General features: G+C 49.0%; 1 protein-coding gene across 1 annotated transcript in view; it reads left to right on the top strand.

Moving 5' to 3' along the window:
* The first annotated feature begins 596 nt into the window (after nt 1-596).
* The window catches only part of LOC142303164 (proton-coupled amino acid transporter 1-like), a 112130-nt gene continuing 91289 nt past the window's right edge, over nt 597-21437 (top strand). Inside the window, exons 1-3 of the mRNA XM_075344335.1 lie at nt 597-737; nt 5903-6062; nt 14569-14659. Of these exons, the coding sequence (XP_075200450.1) occupies nt 5908-6062; nt 14569-14659 (246 nt within the window). The 5' untranslated portion in view covers nt 597-737; nt 5903-5907. The remainder of the gene's footprint in view (nt 738-5902; nt 6063-14568; nt 14660-21437) is intronic.

The raw sequence follows: 21437 nt of genomic DNA, 5'->3' as shown, positions 1-21437 counted from the left end.
CTATCTATCTATCTATCTATCTATATTATCTATCTATCTATCTATCTATCTATATTATCTATCTATCTATCTATCTATCTATATTATCTATCTATCTATCTATATTATCTATCTATCTATCTATCCCTCTATCTATCTATATTATCTATCTATCTATCTATCTATCTATATTATCTATCTATCTATCTATCTATCCCTCTATCTATCTATATTATCTATCTATCTATCTATCTATATTATCTATCTATCTATCTATCTATCTATCTATCTATCTATCTATCTATCTATCTATTCTATCCAATACACAGCGCCACCATGTGGCCAGATCATAGACAGACACTATAGCTTTTTTACACCGTTATAGCGCCACCTGGTGAAACAAACTGGTTATTGCAAGTAAACCGTCACTAAAACGACTTTGAACACAGAACTTCCTAGGACCGGCTGCCTTATATATGATACCCACAAGAAAATATAAAAGTATAGATAAATGACTACAGAAAGGCATAAACAGGGCGGTTTTCCTTGTAAAGAGAACAATAAAGTTTTCGAGATACAAAACGACAGAAAAAAAAAATTATAATTCAGTTGTCATGACGACCATCAGCTGATAGCGCCTCACGTGACTGTAGAGTGTGCTTGTAGAGGTAATGATGAGGAGCTGACAGAGCGGAGGAGCAGGAAGTGTGTGCGGAGCGCTGCTGGTGTCACTGCCGAGACTGCGGGGCCCTGAGGATGTAAGTACGGGGGAGCTCGGGATATTATCTACACCACCCTCCACCGGTACGGGGGCCGGCGAGGGTCAGTATGGTAATATGGGTGTTAGCCGGACAATAACGGCAGTACAGGGGCCGGCGAGGGTCAGTATTGGGTATTAGCGGGACAATAACAGCAGTACGGCGGCCCTTGCGGGGTCAATATTGTGATTTATAATCTGGAAATTAATAATATCGGAGCAGGTGTTCCCTGTGAGCTTCTCCCGGGGTCTCCCTGCCGCCCCCTATGACCTAACCGAGAACCTGTATAGAAAATAACTGGTGCACAATCTTCCCTCCCCATATTGATCAGATCCAGACTGCAGGGCTCTGTGCACACAGTGACTGGAGCCGCATTCCTCCCTCATTTTATTTTACAGTTGTAGAATTGAACCACACCCTTTAAAAGGAATCTGTCACCAGGTTTTTACCATCTGGTCTGAGATCAGCATAATGTAGGGGCAGAGACCCTGATTCCAGCAATGTGTCACTTACTGGGCTGCTTTGTGTAGTTTTGTAAAATCAGTGATTAATCAGCAGTAGATTATCATTACAGGACTACTTGGTGTACTATAAGTAGTCCAGCATATTCATGAGCTCTGTATAACTGTTAGATCAGCAGCAGAGAAAACATTGATTGTATCAAAATGACACCAAGCAGCTCAGTAAGTGACACATCGCTGGAATCAGGGTCTATGTCTCTACATTATGCTGCTCTCTGGTGACAGATTCCCTTTAATTCCCCCCCCCCCCCAGTAAATTATTTTTTATTATTATTATTATTATTATTATATATATATTTTTTTTTATTTGTGGGTTTTGTTTTTACAACACTTATTGAGCTGTGTAACGAGCCTGTAATGTGATTTTCCAGGTCTGGATGATGACACCGATATTAAGATTTATTTATTTTTTTTTTATTTTCATTTTAGTGCTTCAAAAAGATTCAGAAATTGGCTAAAAAACATTTAGTTTGTGTTTTCTGAGACCCAGAACTTTTTTTTTCTTGTCAGTTTTGTGTGAGGAGCTGAAAGTTTCAATGACACCGTTTGAAGGATAAAATGTTGTGATCACTTTTTATGGCAGCTCGCACCAAAAAAACTACAATCTTGATTTTTTTTTTTTTTTAACCTTTTTAAGTTGTTTACTTTACTTTATGGGTTAAATAATTTATAGGGAACCTGTCAGCAGATTTTTGAGTTTTAGACCAAAACTAGCACCTTTAGCAGCGCCTGTTCTGCAGTCTATACAGGTGCACGTTGTCCCCTGACTCCCCCTGTAGACCCCACAAATACCCTTATAAAATCTCCTGCCCTGTATGTAAATCCTAGGGTTCGATGGGCATCATTGCGGCTCCTGTCCACCTTTTCGGCGCTGATCGCCGTCCTCTGATGATGTGGATGACTCCTCCTGCGCCATCCATGTAGGTGGGCAAAACGCACAGGCACACTTCACTCTACCCTATTGCGGGCAGAGCCGAAACCATAGGTGCACCTGCATGAATTGATCTCTGCAAAGGCGCACGATTTTGCCCAACTACGTGGATTACGCTGAAAGGAGGGACAGGAGCTGCAGCGATGCCCATTGGACCAGATCCAAGAATTTAAAGACAGAGCAGGAGATTTTATAAGAGTATTTGTGGGGTCTACAGGGGGACAACATAGACCTTTTATAGAATGCATGATTGTACTGTTATTATTAAAGGATGAAACAAGGGGGATTCAAAATGTGCTTGCCACTCTTTTAACCTCATATATATATATATATATATATATATATATATATATATATATATATATAATATTTTAGTATCATTCATTCTTAAATGATGAATTAGGCGTGATTTGAAGTGTGATAGAGAGATAGACAGGGATATATTATACTACACAGTACAGATCAAAGGTTTGGACACACCTTCTCATTCAAAGAGTTTTCTTTATTTTCATGACTCTGAAAATTGTAGATTCACATTGAAGGCATCAAAACTATGAATTAACACATGTGGAATGAAATTCTTAACAAAAAAGTGTGAAACAACTGATATGTCTTATATTCTAGGTTCTTCCAAGTAGCCACCTTTTGCTTTGATTACTGCTTTGCACACTCTTGGCATTCTCTTGATGAGCTTCAAGAGGTAGTCACCAGTAATGGTTTTCCAACAGTCTTGAAGGAGTTCCCAGAGATGCTTAGCACTTGTTGGCCCTTTTGCCTTCACTCTGCGGTCCAGCTCATCCCAAACCATCTCGATTGGGTTCAGGTCTGGTGACTGTGGAGGCCAGGTCATCTGGCGTAGCACCTCATCACTCTCCTTCTTAGTCAAATAGCCCTTACACAGCCTGGAGGTGTGTTTGGGGTCATTGTCCTGTTGAAAAATAAATGATGGTCTAACTAAACGCAAACCGAATGGAATAGCACGCCGCTGCAAGATGCTGTGGTAGCCATGCTGGTTCTGTATGCCTTCAATTTTGAATAAATCCCCAACAGTGTCACCAGCAAAGCCCCCCCACACCATCACACCTCCTCCTTCATGCTTCACGGTGGGAACCAGCCATGTAGAGTCCATCCGTTCACCTTTTCTACAAAGACACGGTGGTTGGATCCAAAGATCTCAAATTTGGACTCATCAGACCAAAGCACAGATTTCCACTGCTCTAATGTCCATTCCTTGTGTTCTTTAGCCCAAAGAAGTCTCTTCTGCTTGTTGCCTGTCCTTAGCAGTGGTTTCCTAGCAGCTATTTTACCATGAAGGCTGCTGCACAAAGTCTCCTCTTAACAGTTGTTCTAGAGATGAGAAGGTGTGTCCAAACTTTTGTTCTGTACTGTATATGAGAGAAAAATTTCAAATCGCCCCGTATTCCCCATTTAAAAGTATGGGTGTTAACAGAATTTAAAAATAAATATTATAATATATAATATATTTATACAATTTAAATCAGTGTGTTTCCGGGGTGCAGCCTTGTAATTCCGCTGTGTTAATGGGGGTCACTGAGCTCCCGACTCTGCACTTTTTCCTCTCTGGTTTGTGAGTTCCCCATATTAATTTGGTGCAGAAGTCTCAGATTGCGCAATCTCCTGTCCAGATGGGAGCAGCGGCCCTGACAGCTCGAACATTGTTGCCTTTGCCCTGTACATGCTCTATATGTGTGCATTTACAATACAGCAGACACCTCTTCCATGAGTGGTTGTTTCCTTAGTATTTTGCACCTGTGCTGCGCCCACCTTCCTCATGAGGGTCCGCTGCGTCCTGTAGTGCATTGGTATCTGACCTGGGATTGGTAATGGCTGCTTCTTTTTCTGTGAGATTAATGAGTGTAGTAGGATAATGAAGATTTTATTCTAAAAGATCTGCCGGATAATATTCTCATTCAAATGGATCTCTTTTTTTTTTTTTTTTTTTTTTTTTTTTTTTATATATAGCGCTAACATATTCCGCAGCTCTTTACATACATTATCATCAGTGTCCCCATTGGGGCTCACAATCTAAAGTCCCTATCTGTATGTCTTTGGAGTGTGGGAGGAAACCCACGCAAACACGGGGAGAACATACAAACTCCTTGCAGATGGTGTCCTTGGTGGGATTCGAACCCAGGACCCCAGCGCTGCAAGACTGCAGTGCTACTGCTAACCACTGAGCCACCGTGCCGCTCAATGATAGCTAATTGTAGTAGGTGGCTGTTCACACCATACAGTCCCAATGAGCGGAGGGAATCTCTAAATGTGGGAAATCGTACACGCTGACTAGAGCTGGGTAAACCCGCAGATATTTTGGTTCATCGGGTCTGGCTGGTTTTTAATACAAAAATCTGGTTGAGGACCCAACTTGAACTGGAACATCTGCCCTGATGCCGAGCTAAGGCTATGAGGACCTGAACATTGTACTGTAAAATGGTAATAGAAAGTGCTGGGCGGCTGCAAACAAGACCGTTATACTTATCAAGTCTCCCGCATGGCTGTACCACTGCTTCCGGGTACAATCATTAACCCTCATACATATTCACTGCTGTCCCGGCGTCTGTGATTGGTTGCAGTCAGACTGCGCCCCCATTCTCTGTGACAGCATCTGTGATTTGCTGCAATCACACACACAGTCTGCGTCCCTATTGTGCTGTAAAAATATAACAAAAAATGAATAAGCCAATATTGTGATACCCAACACAGCTAAAGCAGATGGCTACAGGCTGCAGCCCCCAACCATGGGCTTTTCTTGGCTGTGTATCAAAATAAGAGTAACTCTTTGCAGATTTTTTAAATTTTGACACCCAGCCATGATAAAGCAGACAGCCGGAGGCTGCTATTTTCAGGCTGAGGAGACCCATGCTTACTGGTGCCCCCCAACCTAAAAAATAGCAGCCTGCAGCCGCCCAGAAATGTAGCATCCATTAGATGTGACAATTCCAGCGCTTAACCTGTCTGCTCCTGATTGCCCTGATGCAGTGGAAATCAGGGTAATGTAAGGGGTTAATGATAGCTCACGGCTGCCACTAAGACAAGACTAAAGGCTTTGCCCGAAATGGGTAGACTGGTCCGTCTATATTGTCTATGCTTTATTTTATCATGTTTTAAACAGATTCAATAAAGGTGTACATTTTTTTATTTTTTTATTTTTGGATTCCAAATACAAATCTTTTTTGCCAGCTGCCACTAAGCACTAGATTAGTAATGGGAGGCGTCTGAGACCCACCCCCCATTACTAATCCTGTAAGTGAAAGGAAATAAATTCAAACACCAAAAAAATAATTTATTTGAAGTAAAATACAAAAAAAACCCCACCCTCTTTCTCTAATTTATTAACCCGCAAAACATCCGGGTCCGACGGAATCTACCTGAGGTCCCATGACGATCCTGGCTCTGCTACATACTGAAGTTGCAATTGTGGTGACATTAGAAAACATGACCTCCTGCAGTGCTTTGGACAGAGACATCACTCAGTGTATCTGCGGTCACAGCTGGATGTTCTCACGGTCCTCCACCTGTGTACTGTGGGGAAAAAAAATAATACAATTTCAATTGTTGTTTCCTTCATGAAGTATCCGGCAGCTGTATGGCCCCGTTCCCAAGAAAGCTCTCTAGCTTTATATGTACTGTCTCTAGAGCCCAGTACTCTGCTTATCGTGGTCTTACACTCTTTTTCCCTTCTGTTGGTCTAGGCATCATGGCGACCACTAGGCTGAGAAGTGACGCGTACAATGACTACAGCTCCACAGAGGTCAGTCCCAGCGAGGAGTCTTCCCCGGGGATCATCAATAGCTTCATCCCCCGACCCAACCAGTATGAGAGGCTCGGAGAACACGGCAGCAGCAGCACCACGTGAGTATAGACATAGCATTCTCTTAATGTTCATCTTCCATTGCCCTTATCAGTTTTGTGTCTTTTTTTTTTTTTTTTGCCCCGTTTCTTCTTTTCTCCATGGCATACTTGCTACGTAGCGGTGCCAAGAACTGAACTGTATATTCCTTATCAGGCCACACTACGACTTTGTAAATTATTACATCCATGCCCCTGTAAAGGGAATATGTCAGCAGGTTTTTGCTACCTTATATGAGAGCTGCCTGATCTAGACAAAGGGATCCTGAATCCAACGATGTGTCATTTACATTACTGGGTGCAGCTGTTCTGATACAGAGGTGTTTAGATTTAACAATGCAGCAGAAAGCTGTCCCCTCCCACACCATGCTCTGTATGTACAGTGTCTATAGACAGTGAGCTGCTAATCACAGGGGGAGGGGGCATCCCAGACTAGTGTAGTCCGGGCAATGATAATCCCAGGGTGTTTAAAACCTTTACTATTAGGCTCAGTGCACACGCTGTGTAGTTTTGACGCGTATTTTCAGAAATCTGCAGCAAAATCTACATGGGTTGACCTGGGTGATAGACTGGTTGTCCTGGTGGATAACCAGGCTGTAGGGGTGGAACTGGAGGGTGTTTTGGATTAGTGTTTGGTGGATATGCTGGATTTGGTGGGTAAGCAGGCTGCCCCGGAACGTTAGGATTTCACATGGTTTTTCTTTCAGATGATTCTTAGGGGTACTTTGCACTCTACGATATCGCAGCTGCGATGTTGTCGGGGTCAAATCGAAAGTGACGCACATTCGGCATCGCTGTCGATATCGTAGTGTGTAAATCCTTTTTGATACGATGAACGAGTGCAAAAGCGTCGTAATCGTATCATCGGTGTAGTGTCCGACATTTTCATCATTGTGCGGCAGCGACGGTACGATGTTGTTCCTGCGGCAGCACACATCCCTGTGTGAGAAGCCGCAGGAGCGAGGAACATCTCATTACCTGCGTCACCGCGGCTCACGCCGGCTATGTGGGAGGACGGAGGTGGGCAGGATGTTATGTCCCGCTCATCTCCACCCCTCCGTTTCTATTGGCCGCCGTCCATGTGACACCGCATGACTCGCCCCCTTAGGAAGGAGGCGGGTCGCCGGCCAGAGTGACGTTGCAGGGCAGGTGAGTGCATGTGACTCTGCCGTAGCGATAATGTTCACTACGCCAGCTATCACAAGATATCGCAGCTGCGAAGAGGGCGGGGACTATCGCGCTCAGCATCGCAGCATCGGCTTGCGATGTCGTAGTGTGCAAAGTACCCCTTACTGTCAGATAGGAGCCTTGTCTCGCTTGTCTCATAAATGACACGTCTTTGAACTTTGTGTGTCACCCTCTATCTCCTGCTGTCTTTAGATTACATAACAAAATCCTGCTGACAGATCCCCTCTAATACATGACAAAATCTTGCTGGTTTTAGAAGCCACTAAATGACATTGCAAGCTATTAATTAAATAAATCTGTGATCTCCATTTATTATTGTTAATAATTATAATAATATAATTATTATTTTATTATTTTATTATTTTATTATTATTATTATTATTATTATTTTCTTTGTCGCTCCATTGGGAGACCCAGACAATTGGGTGTATAGCTACTGCCTCCGGAGGCCACACAAAGTATTACACTTTAAAAAGTGTAACCCCTCCCCTCTACCTATACACCCTCCCGTGCATCACGGGCCCATCAGTTTTATGCTTTGTGTTGAAGGAGAAGAAAAGAGGGCCCCTAACAGGGCCCCCGGCATGCTCCCTTCTCACCCCACTGAGTCGGCGGTGCTGTTAAGGTTGAGGTACACATTGCGGGTACACAGGCTGGAGCCACATGCCGTTTTCCTTCCCCATCCCTTAGGGGCTCTGGGTGAAGTGGGATCCTAACCGGTCATCCAGCCACTGGGACCGGGCTCCCTCCGCAGCCCCAGGGGGAATCTGCCGGACAGGAGACTGAGTATCGTCAGGGACATGGCCCTGCATCTACAGGTACTCTGTGTCCCCTTTGGGACGGTGCATGAAGCACCTTGGCCTCAGACGCTGCAGCGACTGCGGTGTGGTTTTTTTGACCGGGACTACCGCGCCGACCGTGCCTGTTTGCCGGCCGCGGTTTTTACTTTAGTCCCCGGCTTTTGCGGCCTAGTATATTAAACTCCCGCCCCTGGGCCTGCCAGTCAGGGGGAAGGGTGGGACGGTCGGTATGACACCGACGGTGAGGGCTGGAGCACACTTCGCTGTCCTCCTCCCCCCTCACTGTTCACTATGGGGCGCAGATTCCCGCACTTTTGTGGTTCCGCCCTCGGCTCCCTCCTCCCCTCGGAACGCCGGCAGCCATTGTTATATGGGTCTCAGTATGATTCTGCCGGTGGAGAATCTCAGAATGTGCTCTGCAGCTCTGGGAGAGGGGGTTCCTAACCGGTCGCCATGCATGGGACCGGGCTCCATCCGCAGCCCCTGGGGGATTCTGACGGACAGGAGACTGGACATCATCAGGGACAGAGCCCTGCATCCATAAGGTACTCTGTGTCCCCTTTGGGGACGCTGCATGCAGCACCTGGGTTACAAACGCCGCAGCGGTTGCTGTGTGGTTTGTGGGACCGGGACTACCGCGCCGACCGCGCCTGTTTGCCGGCCGCGTTTTTAACTTTAGTCCCCGGCTCTTGCGGCCTAGTACCATATACTCCCGTTCCCGGGCCCGCCAGTCAGGGGTAACGACGGGACGGCCGACTGGACGTCGGCAGTGAGGGCTGGAGCATACTTGGTATCCGCCTCCCCCCTCACTGAGCACTGTGGGGCACCAGTTTCCCAATCGGGTGCTGGCCCCCCTTGGGTGTCGAAGTGTATATATATTTATATGGTATATGATTTCACTGTTCGGCAGCACTATTTGCTTTTGGCTATATACCCTCGCTGATCACTAAGAGGTGAAATCAGCAGGTCGTCCGCAAACAGTAATGGTGCCAGGGCACAGGCTTTCTTTGCAACCTGTACCTCTTGTGCGGCTATATTGCCGGCAGGTTCCACCTATCATTGCAAATGCTTGGCCCCTGGGGCACTCACTCAGCCGGAGCCTCCGGCACTGGTGGGACCCTTGGCACAGGTGGTACCACTGGTTTCCACTGCACAGATGGCAGGGACAGAGTTTGCACGTTTGACTGAGCAACTCTCTGAGTCGCTTTCACATTCCATGGCCCAGTCTATGAACAGAGGGGCTGCTAAGATACTAGAAGCTTTGCAGTCCAGACCGGTAAAACAGGGCCAGGGCGCTGTGAGTTCATCGCTCCCAGGCCCCTCTGGGTCGGTACAACAAGGGGCTCCTGGGGTAACACCCAGATCCCACGGTGAGAACTCAGACACGGACCGCGGCCTCAGACAGGCTAACCGGGCTCGCTGGGAACCTTCCACGACTTCATCATGCTGTTCGGGGTCTCAGCTTGAGGACTCTCGGGAGAATGAAGCGGAGGTCGCAGCTCAGGGCTCTGAACCTGACGTTGCTCTCAATCTGGATACACCTGAAGGGGACGCCATAGTAAATGACCTTATAGCGTCCATCAACCAGGTGCTAGACCTCTCTTCCCCATCTTCTCCTATGGAGGAGTCGGCTTCACAGCGGGAGAAACACCAGTTTAGGTTTCCCAAATGTACACGGAGTGCGTTTTTTCGATCACTCTAACTCCAGAGAGGCTGTCCAGAAGCACAGAACTTTCCGGACAAGCGCTTTACTAAGCGCCTTAATGACACACGTTACCCTTTCCCCCCCTGACGTAGTTAAGGGTTGGGCTCAGTGTCACAAGGTGGATCCTCCAGTCTCCAGACTGGCGGCTAGATCCGTAGTATTAGTGGCAGATGGTTCATCTCTCATGGATGCCACTGACAGGCAAATAAAGCTTATGATGAAATCCATCTATGAAGCCATAGGCGCATCTTTTGCTCCGGCCTTCGCAGCCGTGAGGGCACTCCAAGCTATCTCAGCTTCTCTGGCTGAGATTAATGCGGTCGCACGTACCTCTGCCCCGCAGGTTGTGTCCTTGGCTTCTCAAGCGTCCCAGCCCTCCTCGTCCAACAGGCCACAGAAGAGTCAGAGGAACTCTTCTCCATGGCGGTCTAAGTCACGTCCTCCAAAGACCACCGGAGGCACCGTCTCCAAGGCGGCCTCCTCATGACTTTCGGCCGCCCCAAACCGCATCCTCGGTCGGTGGCAGGCTCTCCACGGTTTCGCATGGAATCCCTCCGATCTGTCATCGCTTCAATGTTCCAAGGAGACTTCCTAGCATCAATCGACATCAAAGATGCCTATCTCCATGGCAGATCGCTCAAGAGCATCAACGCTTCCTGCGTTTCGCCATCGGGGACGAACACTCTCAGGGCCACTCGGTGATCCCTTACCCAGACGATCTCCTAGTCAAGGCACCCTCACGGGTGGCTTGTCAACACAGTCTGACCGTTCCTCTGGAGACTCTCCAGAGGTTCGGGTGGATCATCAATTTTCCAAAGTCAAAATTGTCTCCGACCCAGTCACTGACGTACCTCAGGATGGAGTTTCATACTCTCTCAGCGATGGTCAAGCTACCGCTGGACAAACAGCGGTCGCTGCAGACAGGGGTGCAATCCCTTCTTCGGGCCCAGTCGCACCCCCTGAGGCGCCTCATGCACTTCCTGGGGAAGATGGTGGCAGCAATGGAGGCAGTTCCATTTGCGCAATTTCATCTGCGTCCTCTCCAATGGGACATTCTCCGCAAATGGGACAAGAGGCCGACGTCCTTAGACAGGAACGTCTCTCTGTCTCTGGAAGCCAAGACCTCACTTCAGTGGTGGCTTCCCCCCACTTCTCTGTCAAAAGGAAAATCCTTTCTGCCCCCATCCTGGGCTGTGGTCACGACGGACGCGAGCCTGTCAGGATGGGGAGCGGTTTTTCTCCACCACAAGGCTCAGGGAACCTGGACTCCGACAGAGTCCTCCCTTCAGATCAATGTTCTGGAGATAAGGGCAGTGTATCTAGCCCTCAAGGCGTTCCATCGGTGGCTCGAGGGCAGGCAGATCCGCATACAGTCGGACAACGCCACGGCGGTTGCGGACATCAACCACCAGGGCGGCACTCGCAGTCGCCAAGCCTTCCAAGAAGTCCGGCGGATTCTGCTGTGGGCGGAGGCCACAGCCTCCACCATCTCCGCGGTTCACATTCCGGGCGTAGAAAACTGGGAAGCAGACTTCCTCAGTCGCCAGGGCATGGACGCGGGGGAATGGTCTCTCCACCCGGACGTGTTTCAAGAGATCTGTTGCCGCTGGGGAACGCCGGACGTCGATCTCATGGCGTCTCGGCACAACAACAAGGTCCCGGCATTCATGGCACGGGCTCAGGACCACAGAGCTCTGGCGGCGGACGCCTTAGTTCAGGATTGGTCGCAGTTTCAACTGCCTTATGTATTCCCTCCTCTGGCAATGCTGCCCAGAGTGTTGCGCAAGATCAGGTCCGACTGCCGCCGCGCCATCCTCGTCGCTCCAGATTGGCCGAGGCGGTCGTGGTACCCGGATCTGTGGCATCTCACGGTAGGGCAACCGTGGGCGCTCCCAGACCGACCAGACTTGCTATCTCAAGGGCCATTTTTCCATCTGAATTCTGCGGCCCTCAACCTGACTGTGTGGCCATTGAGTCCTGGCTCTTAGCATCCTCAGGGTTGTCTCAAGATGTCTTTGCCACTATGAGACAGGCCAGGAAACCAACGTCAGCCAAGATCTATCATAGAACTTGGAGAATCTTCTTAGCCTGGTGCTCTGAGAGGGGGTTTACCCCCTGGCCGTTTGCCTTACCCAGGTTTCTTTCCTTCCTTCAATCGGGATTGGACAAGGGTTGTCTCTCGGCTCTCTCAAGGGACAAGTATCGGCGCTTTCCGTGTTTTTTCAAAAGCGTCTAGCGAGGCTTCCGCAGGTCCGCACGTTCCTGCAGGGAGTTTGCCACATAGTCCCACCTTACAAGCGTCCGCTGGAACCCTGGGATCTCAACATGGTTCTACGGGCTCTTCAAAACCACCTTTTGAGCCGCTGCGGGATGTCTCTCTATCACGTCTTTCGCAGAAGGTGGCATTTCTAGTGGCGGTTACTTCACTCCGTAGAGTGTCAGAGCTTCCAGCGCTGTCATGCAAAGGCCCTTTCCTGGTATTTCACCAGGATAAGGTGGTTCTGCGTCCGGTCCCGGACTTTCTCCCTAAGGTGGTGTCCACTTTTCATCTCAATCAGGATATCTCCTTACCTTCATTTTGCCCTCATCCAATTCACCAATATGAAAAGGATTTGCATTTGTTAGATCTAGTGAGAGCACTCCGGATCTACGTGTCTCGCATGGCGCCAATGCGCCGCTCTGATGCGCTCTTTGTCCTTGTCGCTGGCCAGCGTAAGGGGTCGCAGGCTTCCAAGTCAACCTTGGCTCGGTGGATCAAGGAACCGATTTTTGAAGCCTGCCGTTCTTCTGGGCTTCCGATTCCTTCAGGGCTGAAAGCCCATTCTACCAGAGCCGTGGGTGCGTCCTGGGCATTGCGGCACCAGGCTACGGCTCAGCAGGTGTGTCAGGCGGCTACCTGGTCGAGTCTGCACACTTTCACGAAACACTATCAGGTGCATGCCTATGCTTCGGCAGATGCCAGTCTAGGTAGGCGAGTCCTTCAGGCGGCAGTTGCCCACCTGTAAGAGGGGGCCGTTTCGGCTCTTTTTATCGAGGTATTCTTTACCCACCCAGGGACTGCTTTTGGACGTCCCAATTGTCTGGGTCTCCCAATGGAGCGACAAAGAAGAAGGGAATTTTGTTTACTTACCGTAAATTCCTTTTCTTCTAGCTCCTATTGGGAGACCCAGCACCCGCCCCTGTTCCCTTCGGGCTGTTGTTCTTTTGTGTACACATGTTGTTCATGTTGAATTGTTCTTTTGGTTCATGGTTTCAGTTCTCCGAACATCCTTCGGATTGAATTTACCCTAGACCAATTTATAAGTTTCCTCCTTCCTGCTTTTGCACCAAAACTGAGGAGCCCGTGATGCACGGGAGGGTGTATAGGCAGAGGGGAGGGGTTACACTTTTTAAAGTGTAATACTTTGTGTGGCCTCCGGAGGCAGTAGCTATACACCCAATTGTCTGGGTCTCCCAATAGGAGCTAGAAGAAAAGGAATTTACGGTAAGTACCGTAAACAAAATTCCCTTCATTATAGTGGCATTTATTCCATGGCGCTTTACAGATGGAAAGGGGTGTACATAATAGAGACAAGTACAATAATCATGAACAATACAAGGCACAGTGAGGTACAGGAGGAGAGGACCCTGCCCACGAGGGCTCATAGTCTACAGGGGATGGGTGAGGATACAGTAAGTGAGGACAGAGCTGGTTGTGCGAGGGTACAGTGGTCTGAGAGTTATTGTGGGTTGTAGGCTTGTCGGAAGAGATGGGTCTTCAGGTTTGTTTTGAAGGTTTCCACGGTAGTTGAGAGTCTGATATGATGGGCTAGAGCATACCAGAGTATGGAGGAGGCACGGAAGAAATCTTGTATGTGACTGTGACATGTACACCCAGATCCTTATGTACAAGTGACTCTCCTAGTTTTATTTCCCATAGAACATATAATGCTGAAGTGTCCAGATTAATACCTTTACATTTTTCTGCGTTAAACTTCTTCTGCCAAGTGGATGTCCAAATACTCAGTTTATCCAAGTCAACCTATAACTTCTGAGCGTCTTCCATGGTCTGCAATATATTATAGAGTTTGGTATCCTCTGCAAAAACAGAAACACTAAATCATGTCTCTTATATTTTTAATAATAATAATAATAATAATAATAATAATAATAATATTATTTATTATTATTTAAAAAAAATAAAAAAACCCCAAACCTGTCATTTCTTGGGAATGGTTGTTTGATCATAATCCCCATTGATAACTGAAAGGTCTTATGGACAGAAAGGGAGGTATGATATAGTGAGACTGTGCAGGTTAGGAGAGACTTAAATGGGTACTCTCAAGTTTGATAATTCTCCCCATCCATATCATCCCCATGGATTGGGGTCTGACCCCTAGGGCTCCCCATGATCCTGCGAATCGGGGCTTTATAGTGCCATGTGTGAATGTAGCAGTGCCGATCACTCTTGGTGGGAGCACCGGAGGTTGTGCTGGGCTCGGTTGGTCTTCACCATTGCCATAAGCATGAATTGAGCGCAGTGCGCATGATCGTACGCTGCTCCTTTCCCAGGTTTGGTAATGGGCGAGTGGTGAGAAAGTTATCCCCTATTGGAAAGTTATCCTAGCTAATGGATAGTGGCCATGTACAGTGTTTTTATTATTTTTTATTCTGTGTGTCCATATGGCTGTATTTCCCTAGACTCCTTTTCGGGTATGATGATACAGATGATTGGGATTATTATTGGTAGTTGTGGACACTATACCTTTTGAATGAGATATTTTGATTAACCCTGACCTCATTGTGACATTTATCCTTCTCTTCTGTTTTCCTTCAGATGGTTCCAGACTTTGATACATTTACTAAAAGGGAACATTGGGACCGGACTCCTCGGACTGCCTTTGGCTGTGAAAAATGCCGGGATTGTGGTATGAAAAATATCAATTGCTCCTACAGGAACTAGGCCTTTTTAATAAGGGTGTAAATAGAAATCATGGGGCTCCATCGCAAAAGTCTGAAATGCCCCTCCTCTAAAAAAAAAAAAAAATGTGAAGCATAGACGCAGTCACAGAAGGGTATACCTCTCTACTTCTAAAGAGAGGGAGGGTCAGGGACGGGAATTGCTGACCCTAATGAAGCCCCTAAATATTCCCACCCACTCCGATGTCCTGTTCATGGACCCATTTAGTATGATGCCTTTCTACACTGTATTTACCCTCTCAATTTACAGTATAAACCACGTTCAGTATATTGCCCCCTCAGGTCCACCACACACCTTTTGATGCCCTGCAGTGCCCCTTACTCACCAAGCCCTATTCCCACAGTTATCTTCTCCGGCCCCTGTTGTGTGCGGCCCTGATTTCCCACGGTGATCTTCTCCGGCCCCTGTTGTGTGCGGCCCTGATTTCCCACGGTGATCTTCTCCGGCCCGTGTTGTGTGGGGTCCTGATTTCCCATGGTGATCTTCTCCGGCCCCTGTTGTGTGGGGTCCTGATTTCCCACGGTGATCTTCTCCGGCCCCTGTTGTGTGGGGTCCTGATTTCCCACGGTGATCTTCTCCGGCCCGTGTTGTGTGGGGTCCTGATTTCCCACGGTGATCTTCTCTGGCCCCTGTTGTGTGGGGTCCTGATTTCCCACGGTGATCTTCTCTGGCCCCTGTTGTGTGGGGTCCTGATTTCCCACGGTGATCTTCTCTGGCCCCTGTTGTGTGGGGTCCTGATTTCCCATGGTGATCTTCTCTGGCCCCTGTTGTGTGTGGCCCAATTTTGGGGCATAGACGATATTTTGATCACTTACCTAGTACATTTTTTTCCCTTTTGTTGCTAAGGCCGAAAAACTGTAGTTTTTGATCTTTTTTTTTTTTTTCTTTTTTTTCTTGTTACGGTTTACTGGTCAGATTAATTCATTTAATAATTTTCAGAGATTGGATTTTTAAGAACACAACAATACCAGATAAGTGTATATTTTCATTCATTTTTAATGTGCTTAAAGTGGGGTGATTTCAAACATTATATATATATATATTTTAATCTTTTTATTACTTTTTACAGCATATAATAGTCTCAACTTGATCCTGCAATAGTCTGATGACTTGTTCTGTATACAGTAATGCCATGGCATTGCGGTATGTAGAAGAAGTCAGTCTTCTATGAATGCCGGCCATGTGCTGGTTTTCATAGGAGAACTGTGATGACCACGCGGGGATTATCAGCAGACCCCTGTCTGTCATGACAACTCATCAGCGTCCCACAAGTGTCGGTGAGGGGTCAGAACAGCGGCATTTAACAGGTTAACATCCACTGGCGGAGCATCTCTCCACCCACGGCTGTTAGAGGCAGATGAAGGCTGGCTGATTCAGCCTTCATCTGCAGGGATAGATGTGGGCTTGGCGTGTGAGCCCGCATCAAATGCAGGGAGAGTGTCATGACTGTCTCTCTGCATTATGAGTCTAGTGACAGATTCACGGCCAGAGAGCCATTTCCATTCAAGGCTCTTCATATTAAATGTAGTTTTCTTTCTTTTGGTGTATAACGGGTTAATGTCAGTTTTCCTTGCCAGCAGCATACTCTTTTCCTCTCCTCAGGTGTTTCCGGTTTGGGACCACTCCCACTCCCTATAAATACCCTTTTCTCCCTGTAGAGGGTGCTGGTTATACTGATTCCTCAGTCTGAGACTTGGCCTGGAGGTGGAAGGAGCTGTTGGAACCCTTTCCGTCTGTTGTGGTGTAGGCTGCAGTCCTGTTGCCTAACTACAACCAAAACATTGGCATTTATCCTCTGATTCCCCTGTCTGTCCTCCTTCCCTGGTGTGTTAAGTGCAGCGCTGGGACTAGTGATCCTTACTTTCCCACTCACTAGCCAGGACTATTGTAGGGTCTTCCAGGGCTTTAGTTTCCTGCTGAGCCCCAGGTGAGGAACTTGTATAGGGACTGGCTAGGAGTGCAGGGTATTGTGCAGGTAAGTAGGCGGTGTCTATCTTCCCTCTCACTTGTCCTAGGGCCCCCCTTTTTTGTTGTGGGGAAACCCCTGTTTATGTGCTTGCCCCATGCCGGACCTTCCTTAAGTCCGTATGTGACAGACACAACCCATGACATACATGGCAAGCCATAGGTCGTTAAGGGGTTAATGAGGAGCATCTCCCTTTTGTCCTTTTTTTTTTTTTTTTTTTTTTTTTCTTTTATATATTTCTCCTCCCCAGCGCACAGATCATAGGACGCTGCTCGGATTACAGTCCACGCTGCGCTCGGTATCCGCTTTTATCTGCAGATCGGCGTCCTATCTGGGTGACTGGAGAGGCAGAAAGCTTTTTATTTCTTGTTTATGCATCACTCGGCTTTGATGATAAATGACTCCGTCTTTCTTTTTTTTTTTTTTTTTTTTCCTGTTTTTATTATTGAGTCTTTCATTATGAAAAAGATCAAAAATATGTTATTTGTGCAGCGGTTGCCCAGCAAAAAGATAATAGCTCAAAGCTGAAGCCAGTGTTGTGTATCAGACCTGATGCCGCTAAGTGGTGCCATCTACCTTTGGGGATTATCATATTTTTTTTTTTTTTTTTTTTTTTTTTTTTTTACATCAAATGTATAGATTTGGAGTTATGTAAATCCAGTACAAGTTTTGCACCATTTCTCTTTTACGTGCCTTGTTTATTTAACTTTGCTATGCTCATAAATTGGCCAAAGGGAGACTAGGGAAAAAAAAAAAAAGATGTTACAAATTCTCTCATCTTTGAATCTGAATGAGCTCACTGTTCGATTCTCAGTTAACTCATATTTCTTTGTCGCTCCATTGGGAGACCCAGACAATTGGGTGTATAGCTTCTGCCTCCGGAGGCCACACAAAGTATTACACTTTAAAAAGTGTAACCCCTCCCCTCTGCCTATACACCCTCCCGTGCATCACGGGCTCCTCAGTTTTATGCTTTGTGTGGAAGGAGGCACACATCCACTCATGCATTCTCAACTTAGTTATGTCGGTTGGAAGAAAAGAGGGCCCCCACGGGGCCCCCGGCATGTTCCCTTCTCACCCCACTACGTCGGCGGTGTTGTTAAGGTTGAGGTACCCATTGCGGGTACAAAGGCCGGAGCCTCATGCCGTTTTCCTTCACCATCCCTTAGTGGCTCTGGGAGAAGTGGGATCCTGACCGGTCATCCATTCACTGGGACCGGGCTCCCTCCGCAGCCCCTGTGGGAATCTGCTGGACAGGAGTCTATTCATCCTCAGGGACCGGGCCCTGCATCTATAAGGTACTCTGTGTCCCCATGGGGATTGTGCATGGAGCGCCTTCTTCCCGGACGCTGCAGCAGCTGCTGATTTGTGAAGACCGGCGGACTTCCGCGCTGACCGCGCCTGCTTGTCGGCCGCGGTCTTAAATTTAGTCCCCGACTTCATCGCGGCCTAGTAGCAAAAATCCCGCCCCCGGGCCTGCCTGTCAGGGGTAAGGGCGGGACGGCCGGCCTGACGTCGGCTGTGAGAGCCGGAGCATCCTGTATGTTTCCTCCCCCCTCACTGACCACTGTGAGGACCCCAGATTCCCGCACTTTTCTAGCACCGCCCACGGCTCCACTCCTCCCCTGAGAGCTCCGGCAGCCATGTTTTTGGCATTCTGCCGGTGGAGGATTATCAGAGAAGAGCTCTGCAGCTCTGGGAGACCTAAGGCAGGGAATCTGGAGGACACACACTCCGCTCTTTAGCGGTCGGTAAGCCACACCGGTCACCCGGTGCTGGTCCCCTTAGGGTGCCGGAATAGATACGTATTTATATACATATTTCTGTTCGGTCGGGCTGTATACCCCTTCCCATATACCCTCAGTGATCACTCTCCTAGGAGACAACAGCATGTCGTCCACAAGGAGCAAAGGTGCTAAGGCACAGGGTTTTTTTGCGACCTGTACCTCTTGTGCGGCTATGTTACCTGCGGGTTCCACCTACCCTCACTGTGAGCAATGCTCGACCCCTGTTTCGCTTGCTCAGCCGGAGCCTCGGTCACTAGTGGGCCCCTCGGCTCAGGCAGACCCTCCTGCTCCCCCTGTCCAGGCGGCAGGGACAGAGTTTGCTGCATTTGCTGTGAAACTCTCTGAGTCACTTTCACAATCCATGGCTCAGTCTATGGACAAATGGTCTGCCAAGTTGCTAGAAGCTTTGCAGTCCAGACCGGTCCTTACACAGGCCCCGCTCCCCGTTAGCTCGTCGCCTCCAGGCCCCTCTCGGTTCGCGCCGCAGCGCGCTGCCAGGTTGGGCCCTAGGTCCCACGCGGAGGACTCCTGCCCGGACCTCAGTCCCAGACCGACTAAGCGGGCCCGCTGGGAATCTTCCCTGACTTCTTCACGCTGCTCGGGTTCCCAGCTCGAGGACTCTCTGGAGGACGAGGCGGACGTCGCAGCTCAGGGCTCTGAACCTGACGTTGCCCTCAATCTTGATACACCTGAAGGGGACGCCTTAGTAAATGATCTTATCTCGTCCATCAACCAGGTGTTAGATCTGTCTCCCCCGCCTCCACCTGTAGAGGAGTCGGCGTCTCAGCAGGAGAAACTCCAGTTTCGGTTCCCCAAACGTACACGGAGTGCGTTTTTCGATCACTCTAACTTCAGAGATGCTGTCCAGAAGCCCAGAGCGGTTCCGGACAAGCGCTTTACTAAGCGCCTTACTGACACACGTTACCCCTTCCCCTCTGACGTAGTTAAGGGTTGGGCTCAGTGTCCCAAGGTGGATCCTCCAGTCTCTAGATTGGCGGCTAGATCTGTGGTATCGGTGGCAGATGGCTCATCGCTAAAGGATGCCACTGACAGGCAGATAGAGCTCCTGGTGAAATCCATCTATGAAGCCACGGGCGCGTCTTTTGCCCCGGCCTTTGCAGCCGTGTGGGCACTACAAGCTATCTCAGCTTGTCTGGCTGAGATTAATGCAGTCACACGTAATTCTGCTTCGCAGGTTGCGTCTCTGACCTCTCAAGCGTCAGCTTTTTCTTCCTACGCCATGAACGCAGTCCTAGATTCTGCTAGCCGTACAGCGGTGGCATCCGCTAATTCTGTGGCAGTCCGCAGGGCCATGTGGCTGCGCGAATGGAAGGCAGACTCGGCCTCCAAGAGGTTCTTAACCGGTTTGCCGTTTTCTGGCGACCGATTGTTTGGCGAACGATTGGATGAGATTATTAAGGAATCCAAGGGAAAGGACTCCTCCTTACCCCAGTCCAAACCTAAGAGACCTCAGCAACGGAAAATTCAATCGAGGTTTCGGTCCTTTCGTCCCTCCGCCAAGTCCCAATCCGCTTCGTCCAGCAGGCCGGAGAAAGGCCAGAGGAACTCCTATGCGTGGCGGTCTAAGTCACGCCCCCAAAAGGCCGCCGGAGGCGCGGCCTCCAAGGCGGCCTCCTCATGACTCTCGGCATCCCCGAACCGCATCCTCGGTCGGTGGCAGGCTCTCCCGCTTTTGCGGCGCCTGGTGGCCACATGTTCAAGACCGATGGGTGAGAGACATTCTCTCTCACGGTTACAGGATAGAGTTCAGCTCTCGTCCTCAGACTCGTTTCTTCAGAACCTCTCCGCCACCCGCTCGGGCTGACGCACTTTTTCAGGCAGTGGTCACTCTGAAGACAGAGGGAGTTGTGATCCCTGTTCCCCCTCAGGAACATGGTCGCAGCTTTTACTCCAACTTGTTCGTGGTGCCAAAGAAGGACGGATCATTCCGTCCCGTTCTGGACCTCAAACTGCTCAACAGACATGTGAGCACCAGACGGTTTCGGATGGAATCTCTCCGCTCGGTCATCGCCTCGATGTCACAAGGAGACTTCCTAGCATCGATCGACATCAAGGATGCTTATCTCCATGTGCCGATCGCACCCGAACATCAACGCTTCTTGCGTTTCGCCATCGGGGACGAACACCTTCAGTTCGTGGCATTGCCTTTCGGCCTGGCGACAGCCCCACGGGTGTTCACCAAGGTCATGGCATCCGTTGTGGCGGTCCTACACTCTCAGGGCCACTCGGTGATTCCCTACTTAGACGATCTCCTAGTCAGGGCACCTTCGCGGGTGGCGTGTCAACACAGCCTTACAGTCGCTCTGGCGACTCTCCAGCAGTTCGGGTGGATAATCAACTTCCCAAAATCCCAGTTGACACCGACCCAATCACTGACTTACCTCGGGATGGAGTTTCATACACAGTCAGCGGTAGTCAAGCTACCGCTGGACAAACAGCTTTCCCTGCAGGCAGGGGTGCAATCTCTTCTTCGGGGTCAGTCATACCCCTTGAGGCGCCTCATGCACTTCCTGGGGAAGATGGTGGCAGCGATGGAGGCAGTGCCGTTCGCGCAATTCCATCTGCGGCCACTCCAATGGGACATTCTCCGCAAATGGGACAGGAGGTCGACTTCCCTCGACAGGAACGTCTCTCTGTCCCTTGCAACCAAGACGTCTCTTCAGTGGTGGCTCCTTCCCAATTCTCTATCGCAAGGAAGATCCTTCCTACCCCCAACCTGGGCTGTGGTCACCACGGACGCGAGCCTGTCAGGGTGGGGAGCGGTTTTCCTCCACCACAGGGCTCAGGGAACCTGGACTCCGGTAGAGTCCTCCCTTCAGATCAATGTTCTGGAGATAAGGGCAGTGTATCTAGCCCTATTGGCCTTCCATCGATGGCTGGAGGGCAGACAGATCCGTATACAGTCGGACAACGCCACTGCCGTCGCATACATCAACCATCAGGGCGGCACG

This window comes from Anomaloglossus baeobatrachus, chromosome 4 (genome assembly GCF_048569485.1).
Source record: "Anomaloglossus baeobatrachus isolate aAnoBae1 chromosome 4, aAnoBae1.hap1, whole genome shotgun sequence".
Lineage (NCBI taxonomy): Eukaryota > Metazoa > Chordata > Amphibia > Anura > Aromobatidae > Anomaloglossus > Anomaloglossus baeobatrachus.
The sequence above is the reverse complement of the archived record's forward strand: the minus strand, read 5'-3'. Positions and strand labels throughout refer to the sequence as shown.